At 33.9% G+C, this 20,115-nt stretch overlaps 2 protein-coding genes across 7 annotated transcripts; both read right to left on the bottom strand.

Annotated features, from left to right (window-relative positions):
* Window positions 1-16: 16 nt before the first annotated feature.
* Window positions 17-7,467, bottom strand: LOC114719223 (small RNA degrading nuclease 3). 6 transcript variants are annotated; one of them, XM_028904686.1, is made up of 13 exons: window positions 7,317-7,467; window positions 6,933-6,973; window positions 6,420-6,602; window positions 6,202-6,285; window positions 5,157-5,225; window positions 2,860-3,000; window positions 2,578-2,694; window positions 2,427-2,496; window positions 2,192-2,292; window positions 1,837-1,971; window positions 1,639-1,752; window positions 1,383-1,478; window positions 17-718 (listed from the first exon to the last, which is right to left on the bottom strand). In XM_028904686.1, the coding sequence occupies exons 2-13, from the start codon at window positions 6,963-6,965 to the stop codon at window positions 272-274; spliced, it is 1,590 nt and encodes a 529-aa protein (XP_028760519.1). In that variant the 5' UTR covers window positions 6,966-6,973; window positions 7,317-7,467; the 3' UTR covers window positions 17-271. The 6 variants fall into 6 exon arrangements, with proteins under 6 accessions (XP_028760519.1, XP_028760516.1, XP_028760518.1 ...); XM_028904683.1 differs by having other exon boundaries at window positions 6,933-7,056; XM_028904685.1 differs by having other exon boundaries at window positions 6,933-7,032; window positions 7,317-7,466.
* A 2,328-nt stretch (window positions 7,468-9,795) lies between these two features.
* LOC114719242 (F-box protein SKIP2-like) lies at window positions 9,796-12,351 on the bottom strand. The gene has a single exon (XM_028904709.1). It carries the CDS (start codon window positions 12,120-12,122, stop codon window positions 10,494-10,496), a length of 1,629 nt encoding a protein of 542 aa, XP_028760542.1. The 5' UTR covers window positions 12,123-12,351; the 3' UTR covers window positions 9,796-10,493.
* Between the last annotated feature and the right edge of the window lie 7,764 nt (window positions 12,352-20,115).

Consider the following 20,115-nt stretch of genomic DNA (forward strand, 5'->3'; position numbering starts at 1 on the left):
AAGTCCGGACACGAGAGATTGGAAGGATGCTTTGTTCTCGATATGGTCAAGGCTATAGTCTCATATTCCATTTACACGTGTCAAAGCCATAAATCAGAATCGCAATTAAATAAAAAATACGGTGTTAGAGTACAACAAAACCTCAATCCCAAAATTTCACGGGCAGAACCCGCATGTTTTCTGAAACCCACATTTGGTGATCCCTGTGTTAAAGATCAGAGCATCTTCCAAATAATTTTAAGCAAACCATAAGTTTCACCTGAAGGCCGTATCATTTCCTTAATTTCTTGTTCAAGGAAGATACCATTTTATTCAATATGGAGATTTCACAATCCTTTTGTTTCAACTGTTGCTTCAGCGATTCAATCTCCAAATCATTTTCTTTCAGCCGTTGGTTTAGTGCTTCAATCTCATTCAAGTGGGTGTCGCAGTCGCACTTATTAGAGATGGCCGTGGCATTCACTTCAATTTCAGGATCCATCTTTGCTTTCTTCGACACTCTCCCTTTAATTTCTGGATCCATCTTTGTTTTCTTTGAGACTCTCCCTTCAATTTCGGGATCCATCTTTGCTTTCTTCAACACTGTTGTTTCGTCCGCTTCTAAAGCTCTCTTAGAGTCATTGGGGCCATCAGGTGCCATTTTCCGAACAAATATACTGGCATTTACACCTGCCTTGAGTTTGAATGTGACATGTTTCTGTGGACGTCCAAATGAATCCTGTCAATAAATAATAATTGCACAATATTAGTTCAAAAACATGTTGCATTAGCACAGCTTCCATGACAAGCAAGCAGTAACCGCAATGCCAATTCACTGAAAGTTTCTTATCCATGCAAATATTGCCCCGTTTGACATGCTGGAACTGATCTTGATAAAAATAGAGATGGATATGGACAGGGGTTTAAAAATGCGTTGGGCATCATTATGGAATTCTTTATAAAATTTTCATTAAATATATATTACCGAAAGGGAAAAATGCCCTTGTTACTGAAGCATCAATGAAGCACTGGCGACCATCGTTAGGCCACAAGCGGCCATACTGAAGCATCAATGACCATGGCCACAGCAAGGCACCAATGACCACCCGCATGGTCCAAGGAATAGTGGAAATGGATTTCCATGCTCCCCCATAAGGAAGCCAGTCCGATCAATTTTGGTGGAATGAACCAAAAATGCAATTTACCTGGATTCCATCTCCACCCTCTCAATTCCAGCATACCAAACGGGCTTTAAAAGATTTATAAAAACTAGTAAATAAATCAAGTGTTGGGAAATAAAAAAAGAGGACATCCAACAAATGCATTGGTGCATTAAAATGCACACCACAGTCGAGCATTACCTTGCACTAACAAGAAGCAAATGTGAATAGAACTATGTGTACCTTTTCTTGGTTGCCTTGGAGACTTTCAAAGGCCTCATGGGCCTCTTGCGGATTCTTGAAGATGGCGAGGGCAGAATATTTGTTCCCTTTAGGCGGCTGCAGCAGAATTCACAAGTCACAACAACTCAAGGCTGATAAAAAGCACCATAATGTTAGGATGATCTAAATGGTGCCAAATAGAAAACATTCTCATTCTGATAATTACAAGTCAAGCTCTTCCATAAAAAAGTAGAGATATTTAGAGGACATAATCTACCCTCAGTTCTAAAATGAAGTCCCCAGGAACAATTTTATACAGTTCTTCACTAGTAACCCCAGATGATATCTTGTGAAGAAGAAGTTTAGCCATTTCGCTTTGAGGAACCTGAACCTGCAAAATTAGTACGATAATAGGACCAAAAAGTTACAACCAACCATAAGATCAGTATACCAATGCTAATACACAAAGACTTACGGGCTCTTGAGCCAAGGGAATCGCATTATCCACACCACGCTCTATCTTAGCAAGAACAAGTTTCATTGCCGCCATTGCATCATCAACACAATTATGCGGAGCACCTGTTTGCCTAAGTTCGTAGCCTAACACAGCCTGCCAAACACAGTTGGTGACTAAATGTGAATCTAACATCATCCATGTTTGCTGGAAATTCTCAACATTATAAATAAGCGTTGCCAAAAATAGATGACAAATGTACCATAGGGAATCCCTCCAAAGATGGACCAACTAGCAAATCATAATACTGTTTCATAAACTAGGCATCATGCAATACAAATCTTGTCCTTGGCACAAAAATATACTTCATACTTGCCTTACATAAAGCATTCAAAGAAGGTCTCCTGAGAATATTGCCATCAGAGTATTGGAAGATATATGAAGTATCAATCACTCTAACATAATCTAGCTTCAGTGCTGCAACCAAAAGAGATTAGTCGATGATTTGTAACCAAGGAAAAGAATTTCAGAGGCAATGCCCCCTTCATATACACCAAACTCGGAGGTAGATTCAGACAGAACCAAACAAATATAAACATCATGATGCTTACCACGTAAATCATTATGCAAACTATGTCCCACTAATATTGTTCCATCCAGTAACATCATTCTCAAGGAATTCTGTTGAAAAAACAACATATACTTTCAATTAAGCACTTGAAAGCATGATAAAGATAATGCATAAAGTGAACAGCATCTTACCTGTATGTTAGCCAATGAGCAAGTGACACCTTCAAGATCCTGAGGACAGACACCAGTAATCCCTGATCTGTAGTCAGCAATTGCTTTGTTTGGGCGTACAAGTTTTTTCAGTATAACCTGAAAAGTCAATGCGTAAAGTTACTAAATAGTTCAGCTGGCTAAGCTCCAAAAAGGAAATACTAATTCAAAAGTACAACATTGAAGTCTCAGACAAGAATAAAACCTGCCAACCATGCTTCCATATAAATGGGGAGAGTAAGAGAAGGGGCAGGCACAAAATACCTTCAAATTGCGGTCAACCACACAGAGACTCACTACTGCTTCAGTCCCATCCTCACAGAGAACCATTTCACAATCAATAGCAACCATCTTGGTAGATTTCAGCAACATGTTTTTTTTCCTAAGGTTTATAACCACCCAGTCCTTCATTTCAATAACAAAAAGCAGGGCAGAAAAAATGAATAAGTAATTGCATTATTTAAATAAAAATTCACATAAGCAATATATATAAAGCCAATGCTAGTTGATTGTTATAAAGTAAGGACGCAGTAAGCATCAACTTGAAGTCATATAAAACTCAAGGACAATGTACATTATCCACAAGACAAAATCCAATGTCTTGCTAATCAAATAGTACAACAACCATCTTATCCCACTAAGTAGAGTCAGCTGCATGAATGCATGATGCCACTATGCCCTATCAAAAAACCAAATTTTTGTTTAAACCACCTCAAAAGGATTTTTTTGCCATTTTTTCCCAATAGATGCCATGCTAACCCTTCTGCAAGTGACCACATCCAAATCTTGTTATATTATGATCCACACTATATATACAGTGTATTAGTATTATGAGTCCAAATCTTGTTATATTATGATCCACACTATTTGCTTGACCACATCCCTTATGAGTCCACTTGTAAAAGTTTTAAGACTTGTAGATGGTGACTCTAAACCTGCTATGCCATATATTTATGAAGCAATGGACAGAGCCAAAGAAGAGATTGCTGACAATTTTAAAAAGAAGGAATCAAGGTACAAAAAAATACGGAATATCTTCGTTGGACTTTGCAATTACATAGACTCCTCCATGCGGCTGCCTACTTTCTTAATCCTAAGTAAGTTTTATACACTTTAAAATTTAAATATTATTGTTTAATTGTATGTTAGAACTTAGAAAAACATAACTTATTTGTTATTTTCGTAGGTTTCATTATGATGAAAAATTTAATGCGGACCAGGAAGTTTATTTTGGTTTATATGAAACTATTGAGAGAATGATTCCAGATAGAAAGACAAGATTTTTAGTTGATCAACAACTTGAAGCATTTAAGTCTGCTAAGGGGCTTTTTGGAAGGAGCATGGCAATAGATACTAGAAACAAAAAGCAACCTGGTACCATTCTCTAGTCTATAGTCTATTCTATTTAGAAGACTGTAATTTTTAATCTTAATAATAAATATGAATTTTTGAAATCATTTCTCATTATTGTATCTTTTTTAGCTCTTTGGTGGGAAAGTTATAGAGGAGAGGGCAAGGAGTTGCAAAAGATAGCTATGAGGATTTTGAGTCTCACGTGTAGTGCTACTGGATGTGAAAGAAATTGGAGCACATTTGATCAAGTGCATACTAAGCGAAGAAATCGTTTAGAACAACAAAGGTTAAATGCACTTGTATTTGTCAAGTACAACCTTCAACTTGAGATGAGGCAGAAGATTAGAGAGGAAAAAGGAGAGACATATGATCCAATCTGTTTATCAGATATTGAATCTGATGATGAGTGGATCACTGAAAAAGAAAATCCATGCTTGCCAGTGGACGGGTCATGGATGGACATACATGAGAGTTTTACTCTTGATGAAGGAGCTCCAAGTAAGAAAAGAAAGAGAGGTATAATATTTCAAAGCTAAACTTAAGTTAATTTGTAGTTTAAATATATACCATCATACTTATTAAGTTTTTTTTCCCATAGGTCCAAGAAACTTGAATGCCAAAGCCAATAACAAAGGAAAATCTATAGTAAGACAAGAGAATGAGAATGAAGATGATGCTGAAGATGGGGAAGAGGAGGATGATGAAGAAGTGACATTGTTAATGGAGGATGATCATGAATTGAGTGACATTGATCTTGGAGATGATAAATGAGGAATTGAATTTTATGTTCAGTGATTTTAGTCTTTTTAAACTAGGATTTTGATTTTGTGAATTGATTTTGAGGACTATTTGTCTTTAGAATTTCATATGTTGGCTTTTTTTTTTCTTTGTGAGTTTAAAATAACTAATATTTACAAACTTTTGATATCTTTTTATACAAAAATTACCTATATATCATCCTTAATAGTTATTCATGAATCTTACGATTCACGATACGTTACGATTCAAGATTCAAAAAATAGGCTTTCCGATTCACGATTCGTATCTCGTTTTGATAACCATGGTATATATCACTTGCAGGTTGGGAGATACACATTTAAAGACAATTCCAAATGCATACAAATACTCAAGAACAGTCAAGGGTTCATCAGCATTTCAAACGTAAATAAGTTGACCAGAAGATTCGAGCATAGATAATCAGAGCAAACCTCATCAAGTTCTTCAAATGCATAATCCAATGGATACGATGGGTGCTGCAAAGTGTTTTGGACGAGCCTCTGCACTGTCAATAAAAGAAGTTAAAAATTGTAGTAGAATCATCAGGAAACAAAGGCATTTACATTAACGCCACTAAAATTGTGAAGACCAAAATCGTCCACTCAAAGTTGTTCGAAGACATTATACCCACGTTCAAAGATTGGCATATCATATACAAACTTGTACATTCTGCCATTCCTCACTTCAAGCAATAAACAGGAGAGAACAAGTAACAAAACAGCAATATAACTAGTTGTTGAAGTTATATCAAAAGGATAAAACTCAGGTGCATTTGCTTACATCCATCACAACCGAATTTCCAATCAAGTCTCAAATTTTTTCCTCACTTCATCATTCACTTAAATATAATGGGTTATAATTATATTTATTATAAAATCCAACTCTTGAGATTTGATCGGAGAATTGGTTGTAATGGATATAAGTAAATTGACCCGTACCAAAAAATTACTTTTGCTGAATCTCAGAAAAGTCACATTATCACTTAGGGTCACTTGTATGTTAGGTACTAAACTTGGGTTTGATTGCAGTGTTGAGACATCCTTAACATATGAATCAACCTTACCATGGAATGCTGATTTAGATGTTATAAATTCAGAAAGCAATGGTTTATAAAACTATAACTAGAATAATGGGTAGTTTCATAGATAAATCATAAGGTATGCATGCATAAAGAAAAATCAAAAGAGTGAGTGTTACTATGAAATTATATACACAGTCACTTGATAAAGCACTAATGATATGTTCACAGAATCTAGAATGCATACAGCAAGTTTGGCCTTTGGGAAATGGATATTAAATCATCAATTGAAATATCATACAAGAGAAGAATCTATCATTAATAAGCAAAGCCCAGATTTAATGACTCAACCAATTTTATCATGTCAAGAAAGAGAATATCAATTGCAATTCAATTTGGAAAACAAGTTCAAGAACAATTCGTGTGGTCTTGGATATAACAATCACTACGAAACATACCTGCTCAGGGATGTCACAAGACTTATCTTTGAATAACCCAAATAAATCTTTATTAGAATAGCGTCGCAGGATGGTATCAAATATCTGAGTACAGGGAAATGCGTAAACTTAGTAAAAAAAGCAATCAAACACCCCCCCCCCCAACACACTAACACACAGAGGAAACAAATGAGAAGGACTATCCCTTATCAAGGGCATTTAGCTTAAATGTTCTTCACCTTTAAATCACCCTCCTTCGAAAACGTCTTTAGAAATGCAACCAATGTCTCACGGGACCTCTTTGCTGGATCACTCAGATTAGACCCAAACTTTTTATCATGACTCATTAAGAAGTTTTTCCAGTCTCCCAGCGCACCCTGCATTCTTCTTTTTTGTACCAATTTTACAATATCAACCAGCACCTGCTCGCATAGATGAAATAACTAATAATTATTTGTATATAACAAAAGGACCACCCTAAGCCAATATGTACTAATAATGATACCGTGATCCTTTTCTATGTAATGTTCCTTTATTGTTTCATTAGAAATAATAGAAGCTAAAACAGATACTTGTCAAAGACCAAGAATGAATCAGAAGCGATCTATGTAACTGAATAGTAGCTGACAACATGCTTGATCATCATCGCCCAAAGAAAGAGCACAGCAAATGAATTTAACTTAAAATTGACATCCATGAACCAACTAAATTTTAGGGCAGAAGTAACGTAAACATAGAAGAACGGAACTGACCGTTCTGTCTGCAACGTCTATCTTCTCCTCCATTGTAGATTCTTCGAAGTTCCGAGGCTAGATAGATTAGATACCTTAAACATTCATATAAAAGAGCGAGCTGCAAGAAACAAAACAATCCAGCCTACCACCAAAAAAAAAAAAAATTATATAAACCAACAAGCGACGATACATAACAAAATAATCAGTCCTGATATAAAATCCTGAACATGTATCAATAATATGAATCACAATCAGAAACAAACACCACACCTTTCGAAACAAGCATTAGACACTAGACTTAGCATCACAGTAAGTAACATTACCCCGTTACAGTCCCAGCTGTGTCATAGAAAATCGACGAAACCAAAAAAGAAACACAGAGAGAGAGAGAGAGGCCACTACCTGGCTAGCAGGCCTGACTGCCAGCAACTAGCAGGACTAAGGGAGAGTGAGAGAGAAGAGGAAGGACAAAGCAACGCGGACCCAGCGAAAACAGCTCAGGGAAGGAAGCGGGCAAAGGGGAAATGCCAATATAGGACTAGGGTTCTATGCCTGCATGGAAGGGGCGCAAAACAGCAAGTCAGCAAGCATTAGAAAACTATGAAATTTTCTATTTCTATTGAAAAAAATTATTAATTTTCTTAAATAAATGGCGGCCCGGGTCGGGGTGCCGGGCCGTTATTATTTCTTTTACTTCACCGATGAGTGGGGAATTCAATGGAAAACAGCTTTTTATTAGAGACAAAATATGTTAGCTCCCGTGCAAAAGCCAATTGATTAATCTAACTAAAGTAGAAAAATTTATTAAATTAGTTATTTATAATAAATATGTGTTATTTTTTTTAAAATATCATTACTAATCATGTGTATTAACTAGAACTATTATTTGATAAAACTTTTAACATATACAATTATTAAAAAGATTACTTTGAAAATTAAATAAATATGAGAAATAAGATGTATTGTGATATTATATTCGTGATCAAATTAAATATCAAACTAGTTCTTATATTAAAAATCAGAAGTGGTATTAGAATCTGTCGGGATCAGCAGTCATAAGTAGGGGACTAGGGGGTGTGCATGGAGCCTATATGCCCAATACATCTGCCCGAGCCCGTAAAAAAAATTGCCTATCCGATCCAAAAATATGCTACCAAAAAAAAAAAAGGCAACTTCGGGCCAGGCTGTGAGCTAAGTGGCAATAGGTAAAGCTGTTCACGGGACAAGATGGGACCGGAATGGTCCCGATGACTGAGGGAGGGATAGAAAATCTGTCTCGTGTCCTGTCCTGTCCTGGTGTTATCTCGGTCTCAACAGGAATAGGACAGAACCAGTACGTTCTGCTTTGTTTTTTTAAAAATATTTTTTTTGTGGTTGGACCTATTGCAATGAATTTTAGCTATTTTTCTCCTTCTATTTTTAATTCTTTGGGCTCATCCCTTTTGAAAGCATTGTTTTTTGTTTTTTATTTCTTTAGGCTTAACTCTCTTAAAAAAAAAAAGGTCCAAATAAATAATAATCAATAACATAATAACTCCAAAATTTATTTTCACCATTCCAAAAATTATAAACAACTATAAAAACACTAAATAAATAATAATCATTTGACTACATATGTCTTGAAAGCTACAAATATAAACATTTTGTATTACACATACCTTAAATATTTTGTATTTTTAGCACTAAATAATTATAATATGATGAAAAAATAAAAAATAATACTACTAGGACAAGACTAGGACAGGACGACCATGTCCCATCCTAGACCTATTTTTTGTCCCATCCCAATATGGTCGGTACTAGGATATGCCTATTTGAACACCCCTAACGACAAGGTATACTACCCTGTCCATTTGACCCTATCTAAAAAGATGCAATATATATTATTTCTTTACTAACAAATATATATTATAATGTATTTTATAATAATTATTATATATATTATAATAACATGCAGTGCATTATTATTTTTAGCCATTATCCCCTTTATTTTAATCTCTATTTTTTAATGTTTAATTTTCGTTCGACTAATAATCGTTGGACGCTTCATTTATGATTCCAATCAACTAGGAGGTGGAGGCTTGATTGCTTTGCCTTGGAGAATTTTTTTTTCCTTTTTTGGGGGACTGAAGCCTTCGAGATTGCAATCTGAGGAAATATCGATGTTTGATTTGCAATTTTGCATTACTTCTAATGCGCGGGTATGCTTTTGAGGCTACATTCCTTATATCGATGACTAGGTTCTCCCATAATTGGATAATCGCAGTCCGAATCTCGAATAGTTTCACCCATACAAATTGTTTCCTTCAAATTATGATATGATTCATCGATCTCCCTATGATGGAAAATTTAAGGACATTTAAATATTGAAATTATAAAAAAATGTTTAAACAAAACATAAAAACCTGGCTTCCCGTGAAAACCACGCCCTCGTATTAATGGAGGCAAAAGCACATATGTAGTGATTTGGACACAAACAAGGGTTGAAATGGAAAGAGGATAGAAGTGATATTTATCAGAACAGCGCAAAGCAAGAAAGACACGGCCGAAGAATTTGCTTCTTTTGTCCAAAAGAAGGTAAAATAACATCAAACACCCGACATTTATTTTCAGGGAATACCGTCTTATTTCTCAGGTACATGGGGGTGCTGGACAGGAAAACAACATCAAGACGTTGTGCCTAAAAATAAGATCACAGGATGCTAGTTTACTTTTTTTTTGGGGGGGGGGGGGGGACAGAATTTGCTTGTTTGCCACCACTAACAGTGCGGGGAGAGAGCCCTTTGTAGAGGAGCAGAATGCGTGAAAGATTTAGGAGAATATGAGATGGTTAAAACAATAGAGATTTTGACGGAAAAGACCATGAGGATTGCAGCCAAACTCAAATAACTATGGAGAATTACCAATATGATAGCATCTAAAATCAGTTTGATCATATCAAATATCAATAAAAATCTATAAAAAGATGCACCATACACAATCACAAACATCAGAATTCAGAACTCATTTCTTAAACTCAGATTCTGTGCAGTGAGAAGAAAACACATACTTCAATTTCAAACATAACGATTCAGAAACCTCCACCTTCCAATAGCCTGTTCCCTACCTCATGATTAAGGAAAAGCAACCCTGATACTTGATCGTGGTATTTCCAAGTTCCTTCAGGGGGTACAGCTTACTTTGATCTCGTTGTATATGGACAAGCTTCCTTGGGGAAGCATGTTCAAGTTACATTGAGAAAGAGCACACCATAACAAACCACAACAAGCAAAGGAAATAATAGGGACTTAAAATTCATTAGCTCATAATGCTGACAACAAATTGATCCTGAACAGTCCACTGTTCAACTTTCACTTCAAATAGTGAATCCAGTAACCCAAAAACTGATATTAGCATTAAAAACAACAAATTGAAAGAACCACTTAATAATAAAGCGAATCAACAAATTCAATGAAGCAGAGGAATTGCTATTGGCAATTCACCAGGGGAAAATGAAATTCAGCAATCAAACTGCAATGAATTAGCAATTGGACACAGGCACCCTAACATGGCAAAAAAGCATTTCGGCCTTCTCGCAGATCATGAGACGCTATCGTTGGCAATATTATCACCTGTTGACCATCTTCTGAAGGGACAAGGCACAAAATTTCTACCAACCAGAAATCCAAATTTGGTTCTGAGCATAGTCAAGCGGTTGTTATTAGTATTACTACTTGAGGCAGCCTCAGCAACTGGCTCTTGGCCAATTAAGTGCGTAGTAAATCCTATCGTGCTATCCTGAGCTCCATTATCACTGGCATTGCCATCCAAAGCTTCGACCTCACTATCTTCGAAACTAAAAGCCAAAGAACCCCTCCTTCCACGCAGCCACTCAACAACTTCAACAGTAACTTTCCTGCACTTTTTGATCTTTATTTTAACCAAATTTGGACAACCAGAAGCAAGAGCTTCAATCCCAGCATTAGAAATAGGACATGCTTTAATGCAAAGTTTCTTGAGTGCCACACACTTCGTAGCAATACACTCGATTTCTGCATCACCAATTGTGCCAATCCCACATAGAGCAAACCTTTCCAACTCTCGGCAATTGGAAGCTATGGCCGTTAAGCTCAAAGAAGTAGGAAATAAACCAATCAACACGAGTTCCTGTAAATTAACGCAGTGCTTCGCTACAGCAACTAAACCATCATCACCAATCCTATTGGTCCTCCAGCCATCAATGTGAAGCTTTCTCAATAGTTTGCATCGCTCAGCGACAACAGAAAGCCCCAAATTTGAACACTCAGGAGTTTTAAAAAGGTGCAGAGTCTCCAAGTCCAAACAATTGGATATTCCGGAAAGACCCACATCACTAACCTGAATCTTCTCGAGATGGACCTCAATTAGACCAGCATTGAACTTTCCAACACTATCAAGAATATTATCCCAATCTCCCATACAACGAATTACCTTCAAAGTCCGAAGACTTTTTGAACCAATTATGAGCGGTGCGAAACTTTGGCCATTAACAAGCTCCTTCAGGCATATCGATTTCAACGAGGAATCTGCAGGAACAGGACCAACCACTTCCGCACCGTCATGGGTTCCTCGGAGCCGCTTGACAGATAGCTCCTCCAGGAGCGTGCAATTACTGACGACGGCGTTTAAGCCCTTGACGCCGAACAAACACGATCCAAAAGAAAGCTTCTTCAAAGCCTTGCAATTCTTAGCAAGAGCGGCCATTCCAACTTCGGTGACCTCACGACAACCACGGAGCTTGAGACGCGTGAGGTTCTCGCATCGAAGAGAGATCAGTATCAAGGCGTCATCGTTTATGCTGATCGACCTGCGGTCACATCGCAGCGCAAGTTTCGTGACAGAGTCGAATCGACTAAACAGAGAAGGAACAAAATCCAGCATCCCCGCTTGACCGTTCAGGGAAAGTCGATGCCGGCTTTGACCGTCGACGCGCATCCAGCGTTTACACACAAGCGAACAACATCTTCGTTCGCCGGAACTAAGGAACTGAAAAATACAAGCCAAGCAATCGTCAGGAAGATTAGCGGTATAGTCAAAACCACCGGTGGAATCATCCGTAAAATCCACATCTCTGTTACACTCCGGAGGCACATCTGCGACCCCATAATTATAGCTATAGCGATTGCTGGGAGAGATCTCCGGACGATTCAAATCCAGAGAAGGCAGAGCGGTGGAAGGTGACTGTCCCATAAGGGAGACGATGGAGAAAGAAGAGCGAGGTTGAGAAACGAAGGCAGAAGATGAAGATTGAAAGGGGCGGTATAGAGAAGTGAAATTGGAGAGGAAAAGCAGTAGATATATATATATATATATAAATGATAGAACCCGTCAAACGGTGAAAGGGCGTGCTGGTTCTTCCATCGTCGCAGTCGGCGAGGACGGGACTACCGTGTGGGTTCACGCACTCTGGTCAGGGAAGCCCTAGAGGGCTTGCGTGTTACGTTGGGCATATGATTCATCGCCACCGTTCGATATCATTGTTATCGAGTAAAGTGAGGAGTCCTGTCCATGAAATTTGAACGTTGAATCCATATTTTTTAATGCCATGCCCAATCAAACCAAAACAAATATTAAAAAAAAAAAAACAAATATCCATCTTTAATGCCGTATTTATTACTACCTTCGGTCCTAATTATAAGAGTTAGTTGACTAATTTGAGGAGATTAAAGAAGTAAATTGATTTAGTTATTTGTCCTAAATAGGTATTGTCTTTTTTAAAATATCCTTACTAATCAAGTGTATTGACTAGAACTATTACTGTTAGAAGGGTTATTTTAAAAAAAATATATAAATATAAGAGACAAAGTGGATTGGGATCTTATATTTAGGATCAAAATAAAAATCAAATAGGATCTTATATTGAAGACAAAAGGTAGTATAATTGAGACTTTCACAACGATGAAGGAAATAGCAAAGAAGGAACAACTCTTGACTGGGTTGTAGATTGTGACTGTTGCGAAACTTCAAGCTATTGCTATTCGTGCGCGGTTATAAGACTGGGTGATTATGAAAGTCAAAGCCATTTATACAAATTTTGGCCCCGATAAAAACTATTTATACAAAAAAATTTCGAAAATTATACAATAATTAGTTGGCCAAAAAAAAAAGTTGACTGTGGCCCATCTCATTCTTCGAGGGACAAGATTATTCATGTGAGATCATTAATCTTCTCTAAACTGAGACCTTGAGATTCAGTTTGTTCATCTCAGGCTCCTAATCCCATTTTGTGATCCTCTTGTTTGCTTCGTATTTAGCAGTTGTCTTTGAATTAAAAAAAAAAACAACCAGTGGGTGAAAAACCTTGCGACCGGGAATCGGTTTCGTGTTTGTTGCTCTTTATTTTTCAGAGTTTGACGGATAATTCTCATATTTTCTTCTTTCCCATTATCAAAAGAGCAGACCATATGATTCGATTAAAAAACATGGACCGAAAGTAATAATTTATTTCCATACTTTATTTTATTCAGTTTTACTATTTTCTTAGCTATTACCATCCAATTTCTTTACATCAGTGAAAGGCACCTTTAGTCTTTTAAATTTTGTCCATCTCTACTCACCTTTTGATATGCGTCGTAAATAGTAGTATTACTTTCTTTAAAATTATTTCAGCAAGTACCAGATCTTTTCCTTGTTTCCACAAGAAATAATATATATATATATATATATATAAATTTATGACGTGAAGGGTGAGAGGATAATTTATTTTACTAGCATGATTATTATTAGTAAAAATACAATGTTCCCGTATCTTCGCAAGTTTTTTCAAAAAATAAAAAAAATAAAAAGATGTTCTGATTTTTTATTTTTTAAAATAAATTTAATTTTTTTACTTTTTATAAAAATCAATTTATTTAACCAAAAAAGTTTGTTCTTCAGAACATGAGACCAAAAACACATTTTTTTATCTTATAAAAATATTTAAAAAAACTTTTCACGTTCTACCTTTCTGGTTTTTCTCACGGAAAAAAAATGTGAAAGAATCGAATTCATGCACATCTCAATCTTCCAATTTCCTTGGTCATGTTTCCACCCATTCAATCAAATGGAAGTAATTGTTAATTTTTAATATAAGAGTGAATTTGATATTTAATTTAGTCTTAACTATAATATTTTAATTCACTTTATTTCTTATACTCATGCTTTTTCAAAGTAGTTTTTATAATAATTACACATGTTAAATGTTTCATCAAATGGTAATTTTTGCTAATACATATAATTAGCAAAGGTATTTTATAAAAGACAACACCTGTTTATTACAAATAATTATATTAACTAATTTTTCTAATCTAATCTAATCAAGTCACTAGCTTTTATATCAAGCACGAAGGTGATATTGATATTTGAATTTTCTTTGCATCTCATGTCATCTTTATTGCCTAAAATATTGTTACGTGAGCATTTATTCTATATCCTATTGCCGCATTGCGTATCCAACCAAGCTTTAAAAATCCGACCAGTAATTGGTTTGACGGTGGGTTAAACATCAGCAATCAAGCTATAATTGATCTGTAATTGAATTTTATAGAAGCATCAGATTAAAATTAACCATGTGTTTGATTTTAATGAATTAATGCAATTTGAATTATAAAGTATCTTTTAAATTTCTTTAACTCTGAACACACTTAATTTAAAAAATGCTGAAATTAACAAATAATATTAGTAATAAAGGGAAGAAATTACATGGTTCTGACATAACATATATATGAACAAACATGATGATATGCTAATACCAGACGATGAAATAGGAGATTGGCTATAGAAGAAGTGAATTCAGGGAAGAATGCCAACAGCATTCGTAGATCCGGACGTATGATAGATTGGTGAAAATGTGTTGCTGCAAGGTTGTTAAGCCTCTTTTTGACACAAATGATTTGCATAGATTCCCCAGAGCTTTCACGACAATTATTTTCTGATAAGAATTCTAGAGAAAAAAACCAAATCCTAGCCCATCAGAAAAAAGACCCCTTAAATTTGCAAACTCCAACATAACTGTGAGGATCCTACTATGAGACTCATAACAAAAACCTAGTGTAGAGCTACTCAAAGGTTTAAAGAAGAATGATTAATCTTACTAGAAATGGTCTTTCCTTCTCTTTTTATGCAGTCAAAATCTGTCTCCTCCCCTTTATTTATACAATTAAACAAACTTGCATACAGAACATATTGATGCCTCAAGTTGGAATCTCAACCAAGCACAGAAGGTGGGGCTGCCGCTACGATAGCTTGGCATTGAAAACTTTCCCCTCTCCTCAAGATTGGCTAAAAATGGATTTACAAATTTGAGAATGGCACTCCAGAGCAAACTATACGCATAAATTTTAATGCATGTAGCTTTATCTACAAAAAAGGCGAATCTATGTATTAATATATAAAAGTAGAATACAAAGCATGAGTATCTGACAACACGACACGTGACATCACCAAAGATCAGATAAATGTTCTTTTCTTTTAAAAAAAAATGACCACATTTAATTACCCAGGTTTCTGCCCACGTTTCACCAACTGTTTATTATTTGAGAGAATTTTCTAGTCAACATATCATGATTTTTTCTAGGATATGAATGATTATTCAAATTATTTTATATTATCTAAAGACACTTTGAAAGTTTGAATTTGGAATTTAAAACCCGGTTATGTCATTTAAGATTAAATTGGCTACTTAATAATTAAATTGATTTATAAATGAATAAATTATAGGAAGAAGTATATTCCCAAAATATGGAAACGTGTGGCAATTTTTAATTATATATTTATCAGATAGTTAGTTTAGTTTAAACGTTTTTTCTAGGATATGAACAAGTATTCGAATTATCTTATATTATCTAAAGACACTTTGAAAGTTTGTATTTGGAATGTAAAGCAACTTAAAATTTAAATTGGCCACTTAATTATTAAATTGATTTATAAATGGATAAATTATAGGAAGAAGCATATTCACAAAATCTAGAAACATGGGCAATTTTTTCATATAATTGTATCTTGCATGACTTACTAGCAGACTGCCACTTGGCTTCACCAGAATATAGATAAATGGGTTTTTTTTCTCCTTTTTTTCTAAAGCCAAAATTTTATGTCCAACTCCCTATTTACGTGTTATTCACTATCATGATGCATGTTCCTCCTTATTCCAACTATCTGTTTCTTTTTGTGGTAGAATAAGTTAGTTATATCTCATAATGCAGTATTTTTTATTTAAATGGTTTTAGTTGAATTCTTAGGATGTATTGTTTATTTATATTTTAGTTGAATTGTTTGCATATAAATTTTTTATTTTTTATTTTTGTTAAAGTCATATTTCTACCCATGATCTCTCTATTTATGCGTTTTTCTTGGAAATTAGTTCGATCATATTTATTTGAGTGCATGTTTCATGTCTTTCTATTTATTTTTATAAAATAATGATTTTTGTTAATGGTAGATAAATCTACTTTTTTATAATTTTTTTATTAATTCATTTAATTCTGATTTATTACAGAATTTATTGCAATTATCTCCAATAATGAGCCTTATTTTTTTCTATTTTTTGTAAAAACCAAAATACCCTTTATATGCAATATTTTAAATTAAGAAAAATAAATAAAATTATATAACTTCTCTTATCCCGAAAATCATGACATATATACGAGGCATGACGTATGTTCATAATTTGACATTTGATGATATTATTTAAAATTAATTATGCTTCAAATTTAATTTTAGCTGGTTTATTAGTAATTTAGTATATTGAAAATAATATCCTACATCCTAAATCTAAACTATTATTTATGCCTAAAATATTTATTATTTTTTTATTTATGAATTATTTTGAAATCTAATTCAAAATATTTTAACTCAGTAACGATTTTGTCTCTATTAATTTTTCTTATATTAAATAGCCTACTTTTACAATACAGAATCAAATATCATATTTGTCCAATATAATATTATTGACCATGATATTATCTGTGTAATTATTGAATATAATCAAATATTTGAGTTTCAATCTATTAACGCTTTTGTCTCCATTAATTCAATCTTTTTAAAGGAACATCCATTTATATACCTACATATATAGCATATTTCTAAAAATGTTGATAATGGATCTACTTGTACTGTAGATTTCAAAAGCTTAATGATATTTTATTTTAAATTAAGTTGAAATCATGACTTAAAATAGTAATTTAATATTCAACTAATTATTTTGTGGTAATTCAATTTTTTATCTTATATGAAAGAAACCACCAATTCATACCCGTGCATTGCACGAGTACTATAAATATATAAAAGTAGAGTACAAGGTAGAAGTAGATGACAGCATGACATGTGACATCACCTGTGCATAGATAAATGATCTTTATTTTTTATTTTGATTATTTTTTAAAAGCCACATTTCTATATTTCTACCCATGTTCCCCATGTTCCTGCATATAACTCACCTGTGGTGTTAGATAAATATGTTTTATTTTTCTATTTTTTTACAAAAACTGAAATTCCCCGCACGTCCCCATGCATAACTCACAATATTCCATATATGATCTTCTAATTCTAATTCCTTTCATGCCATCACAAATCATGGATTCATGGCGCATATATCAGATGGAAGTAATTATTTTAAATTTTTGTAAAAGCCATGTTTCTACTCATTTCCCCCTATTCATACATTTACATTTCTACTCATGTGTTTTCATTTTTTTTGGGCAAATTATTTATGGAAAAAGGTACTTATAAAATTTAAAATTCAAAACATGATCTAACTCACAATTATTTGATGGTTGGTTACAAAACAGGAGTTGGTTGCAAGCCAACATGTGAATTTTGATCACTAGAACACATTCGAGTCTTACGGCCTTGTTATGGGTAGTTTTTTTAATTCCAATTAAGAAATATTTTAGGTTTGAAATTAAATTCAATAATCTCAAAAAAAAGATCTTAATATTTCAAATTTTAAATTAAAATTAATAATTCATAAAAAGTGGTTCTTCATCCCCCAATTAAATCATTTTGAATTTACAAATATATTTATAAAATTTAAAAAAATAATTGAATAGACTTGTATGCCCATGTTGTTACATTTTTGGGAGAAATTTTTTGAGGTTGGTTAGTTTTTTAGATTTCAAGTCAATATTTCATATTTTAAATTCAAATTAATATAAATCTTTAAAGTGGAAATGAAGTTTTACAACATTCAACTTCATCAACAATCAATAATCTTCTATAGCATGCCACGTGACAGGCTGTACTCTTAGATAAATAGAGAATTTCTTAATAAGAAAAATGAAAATAAGAGCAATTCCTACTGTTATTTCATATTTTGAGGCTTTGTTTTTGCAGATCTTTTTAATTGAAAGTGAAAATTGGGAGGAATTTCTAATGTTGTGAGTTTTGATCATTACACCCACACATTGCTTTGTATTCAAATTTTCTAATTTCAAATAATATTTCATATTTTAAATAAAATTTAATTAATGATTCAGATTTTAAATTTAAATTAATATTTTAATTTTCTAATTAAAATTAACATTTCACAAAAAGTGGCTATTGTTTGGGTTAATTAATAGATTAAAATAAAATTTCAGCGGCTGTTATTCATGAGTACACGTCAACCAGACCTTCCCACTTTGCATACTTTTTGGCTTTCAAATTTTGTATTTGGCAATTATATTGTGGTAGTTTCCACTTTGTAGCAAGGTTTGCAGCAATCCGCCTTTTCGACGGTAATAGTCCATGGTCATAGGTGTGGGTTCAGCGACGATTGCAGTTAGTGGGGTTGATTGTGTGTGTGATTTTGTAGCCGTATATACGTGTGGTGGCTATAAGCAACCGATTTAAGGCAGTTTTTTGGTCAATCTGTTCAGTCTCCACTTCTCCAATTTTTTGTAGTCAACAATAAAAGAACCAAATTTTCATTCTATTGATTTGGGTAGAAACATGGAAACGTGGCTTTTAAAAAATAATCAAAATAAAAAATAAAGACCATTTATCTATGACCAAATTTTCATTCCATTGATTTGGGTAAAGAAGATTTGTCTTGAGTTTGAAGGAGGAAATCTCTTCTCAGTTTGAAATTCTGGTATGCACTTTTCTTTTTCCTTCTAAGTTCTTGACCTAACCCATCATTAGCTCTTTCAAATCAACAAGCTCACATCCAACCAAAAAAGAAAATTCAACAAGTTCACAAGTGAAAGGCCTTCTTTTGTTTTTTGGGCTGTTAGCTTCCTTCTTCTTGGTAAATTAGGTTATGCTTATGCGTCTGCAAGATGAAGCAGTCCATCCTATCACTTAGTTATCAGAAAATTTATCTACTGATTCAACTTTGGTCTTCATTCAAGTATGTGCTTAATTAGTATTGTAGATTTTTAATTCTAAAAAGTTTCTTTTTTTGTCCCTTGCTGTTTCAATTTTTTCTACCATGCACCTCAAAATAAAGCGTATGTGTGTATGTTAGGATTATAGTTTTGATGATAACAAAGTCAGAAAATCTGGGTTAAGTATTTTGATCGATCAACTGATCGATCAATCGTTTATCGCTAAGGTTTCAGATAATTGTTCAAATGTAAATCAGGTTTATAGTAGGTATTTGGATCGAAGAGCTATTCGATAAGTAATTAATCGATAAAGTGATCGATTATCGCTAACGTGAAAATCTCTCAAGAGTATGGTTAATTATCGATCAACTGATCGATAATATCAGATAAACAATCGAGTTACTGATAAGAGAACCAAATCTGAAGTGTATTTATCGATCAAGTGATCGATAAATCAGTCATCAATAACGACTTCGATAAAAGGTAACACAATCTACTTGTTCTGCACATTAATTCTGTTACCAATTTATCGATCATATTCTCGATCATTTGTTTATCGATCACATGTTTGAACATTATGCTCTAACTCTCTGAATGCAGGTAATCAACTTCACTGATGGATCGATAACCTTATTGATCATAAAATTATCGATCACATGATCGATAATCATTGCCTTTATCTACTCTTATTTAGTTTTCCTGCAACCAAATTATCGATAACATTATCGATAAATTTAACTTGTTTGCATAAATAACTTTTCACATAACATGATCGATAAAGAGTCTAAGGATTGCTATATTCGCATTAATTTATGTTGAACTATTTTTCGATCACCTAATCAATCACTGGTTTTTCGATAATATGATCGATCATTCAATTCCCTGAAACTCATGTTTTC

This window comes from Neltuma alba, unplaced genomic scaffold (assembly GCF_004799145.2).
Source record: "Neltuma alba isolate B1F8T4 unplaced genomic scaffold, ASM479914v2 tig00011899_pilon, whole genome shotgun sequence".
In the NCBI taxonomy this organism is placed as follows: domain Eukaryota; kingdom Viridiplantae; phylum Streptophyta; class Magnoliopsida; order Fabales; family Fabaceae; genus Neltuma; species Neltuma alba.

What these genes read in the sequence shown, in the direction of transcription:
- LOC114719223 (XM_028904686.1), bottom strand. Translation starts at nt 6,965, where the DNA reads ATGGAGGAGAAGATAGACGTTGCAGACAGAACG. An exon ending in TTTGCATAATGATTTACGTG is followed by an intron (nt 2,293 to 2,426) that starts GTAAGCATCATG and finishes TTTTGGTTGCAG; the next exon opens with CACTGAAGCTAGATTATGTT. An exon ending in ACTTCATTTTAGAACTGAGG is followed by an intron (nt 1,479 to 1,638) that starts GTAGATTATGTC and finishes ATTCTGCTGCAG; the next exon opens with CCGCCTAAAGGGAACAAATA.
- LOC114719242 (XM_028904709.1), bottom strand. Translation starts at nt 12,122, where the DNA reads ATGGGACAGTCACCTTCCACCGCTCTGCCTTCTCTGGATTTGAATCGT.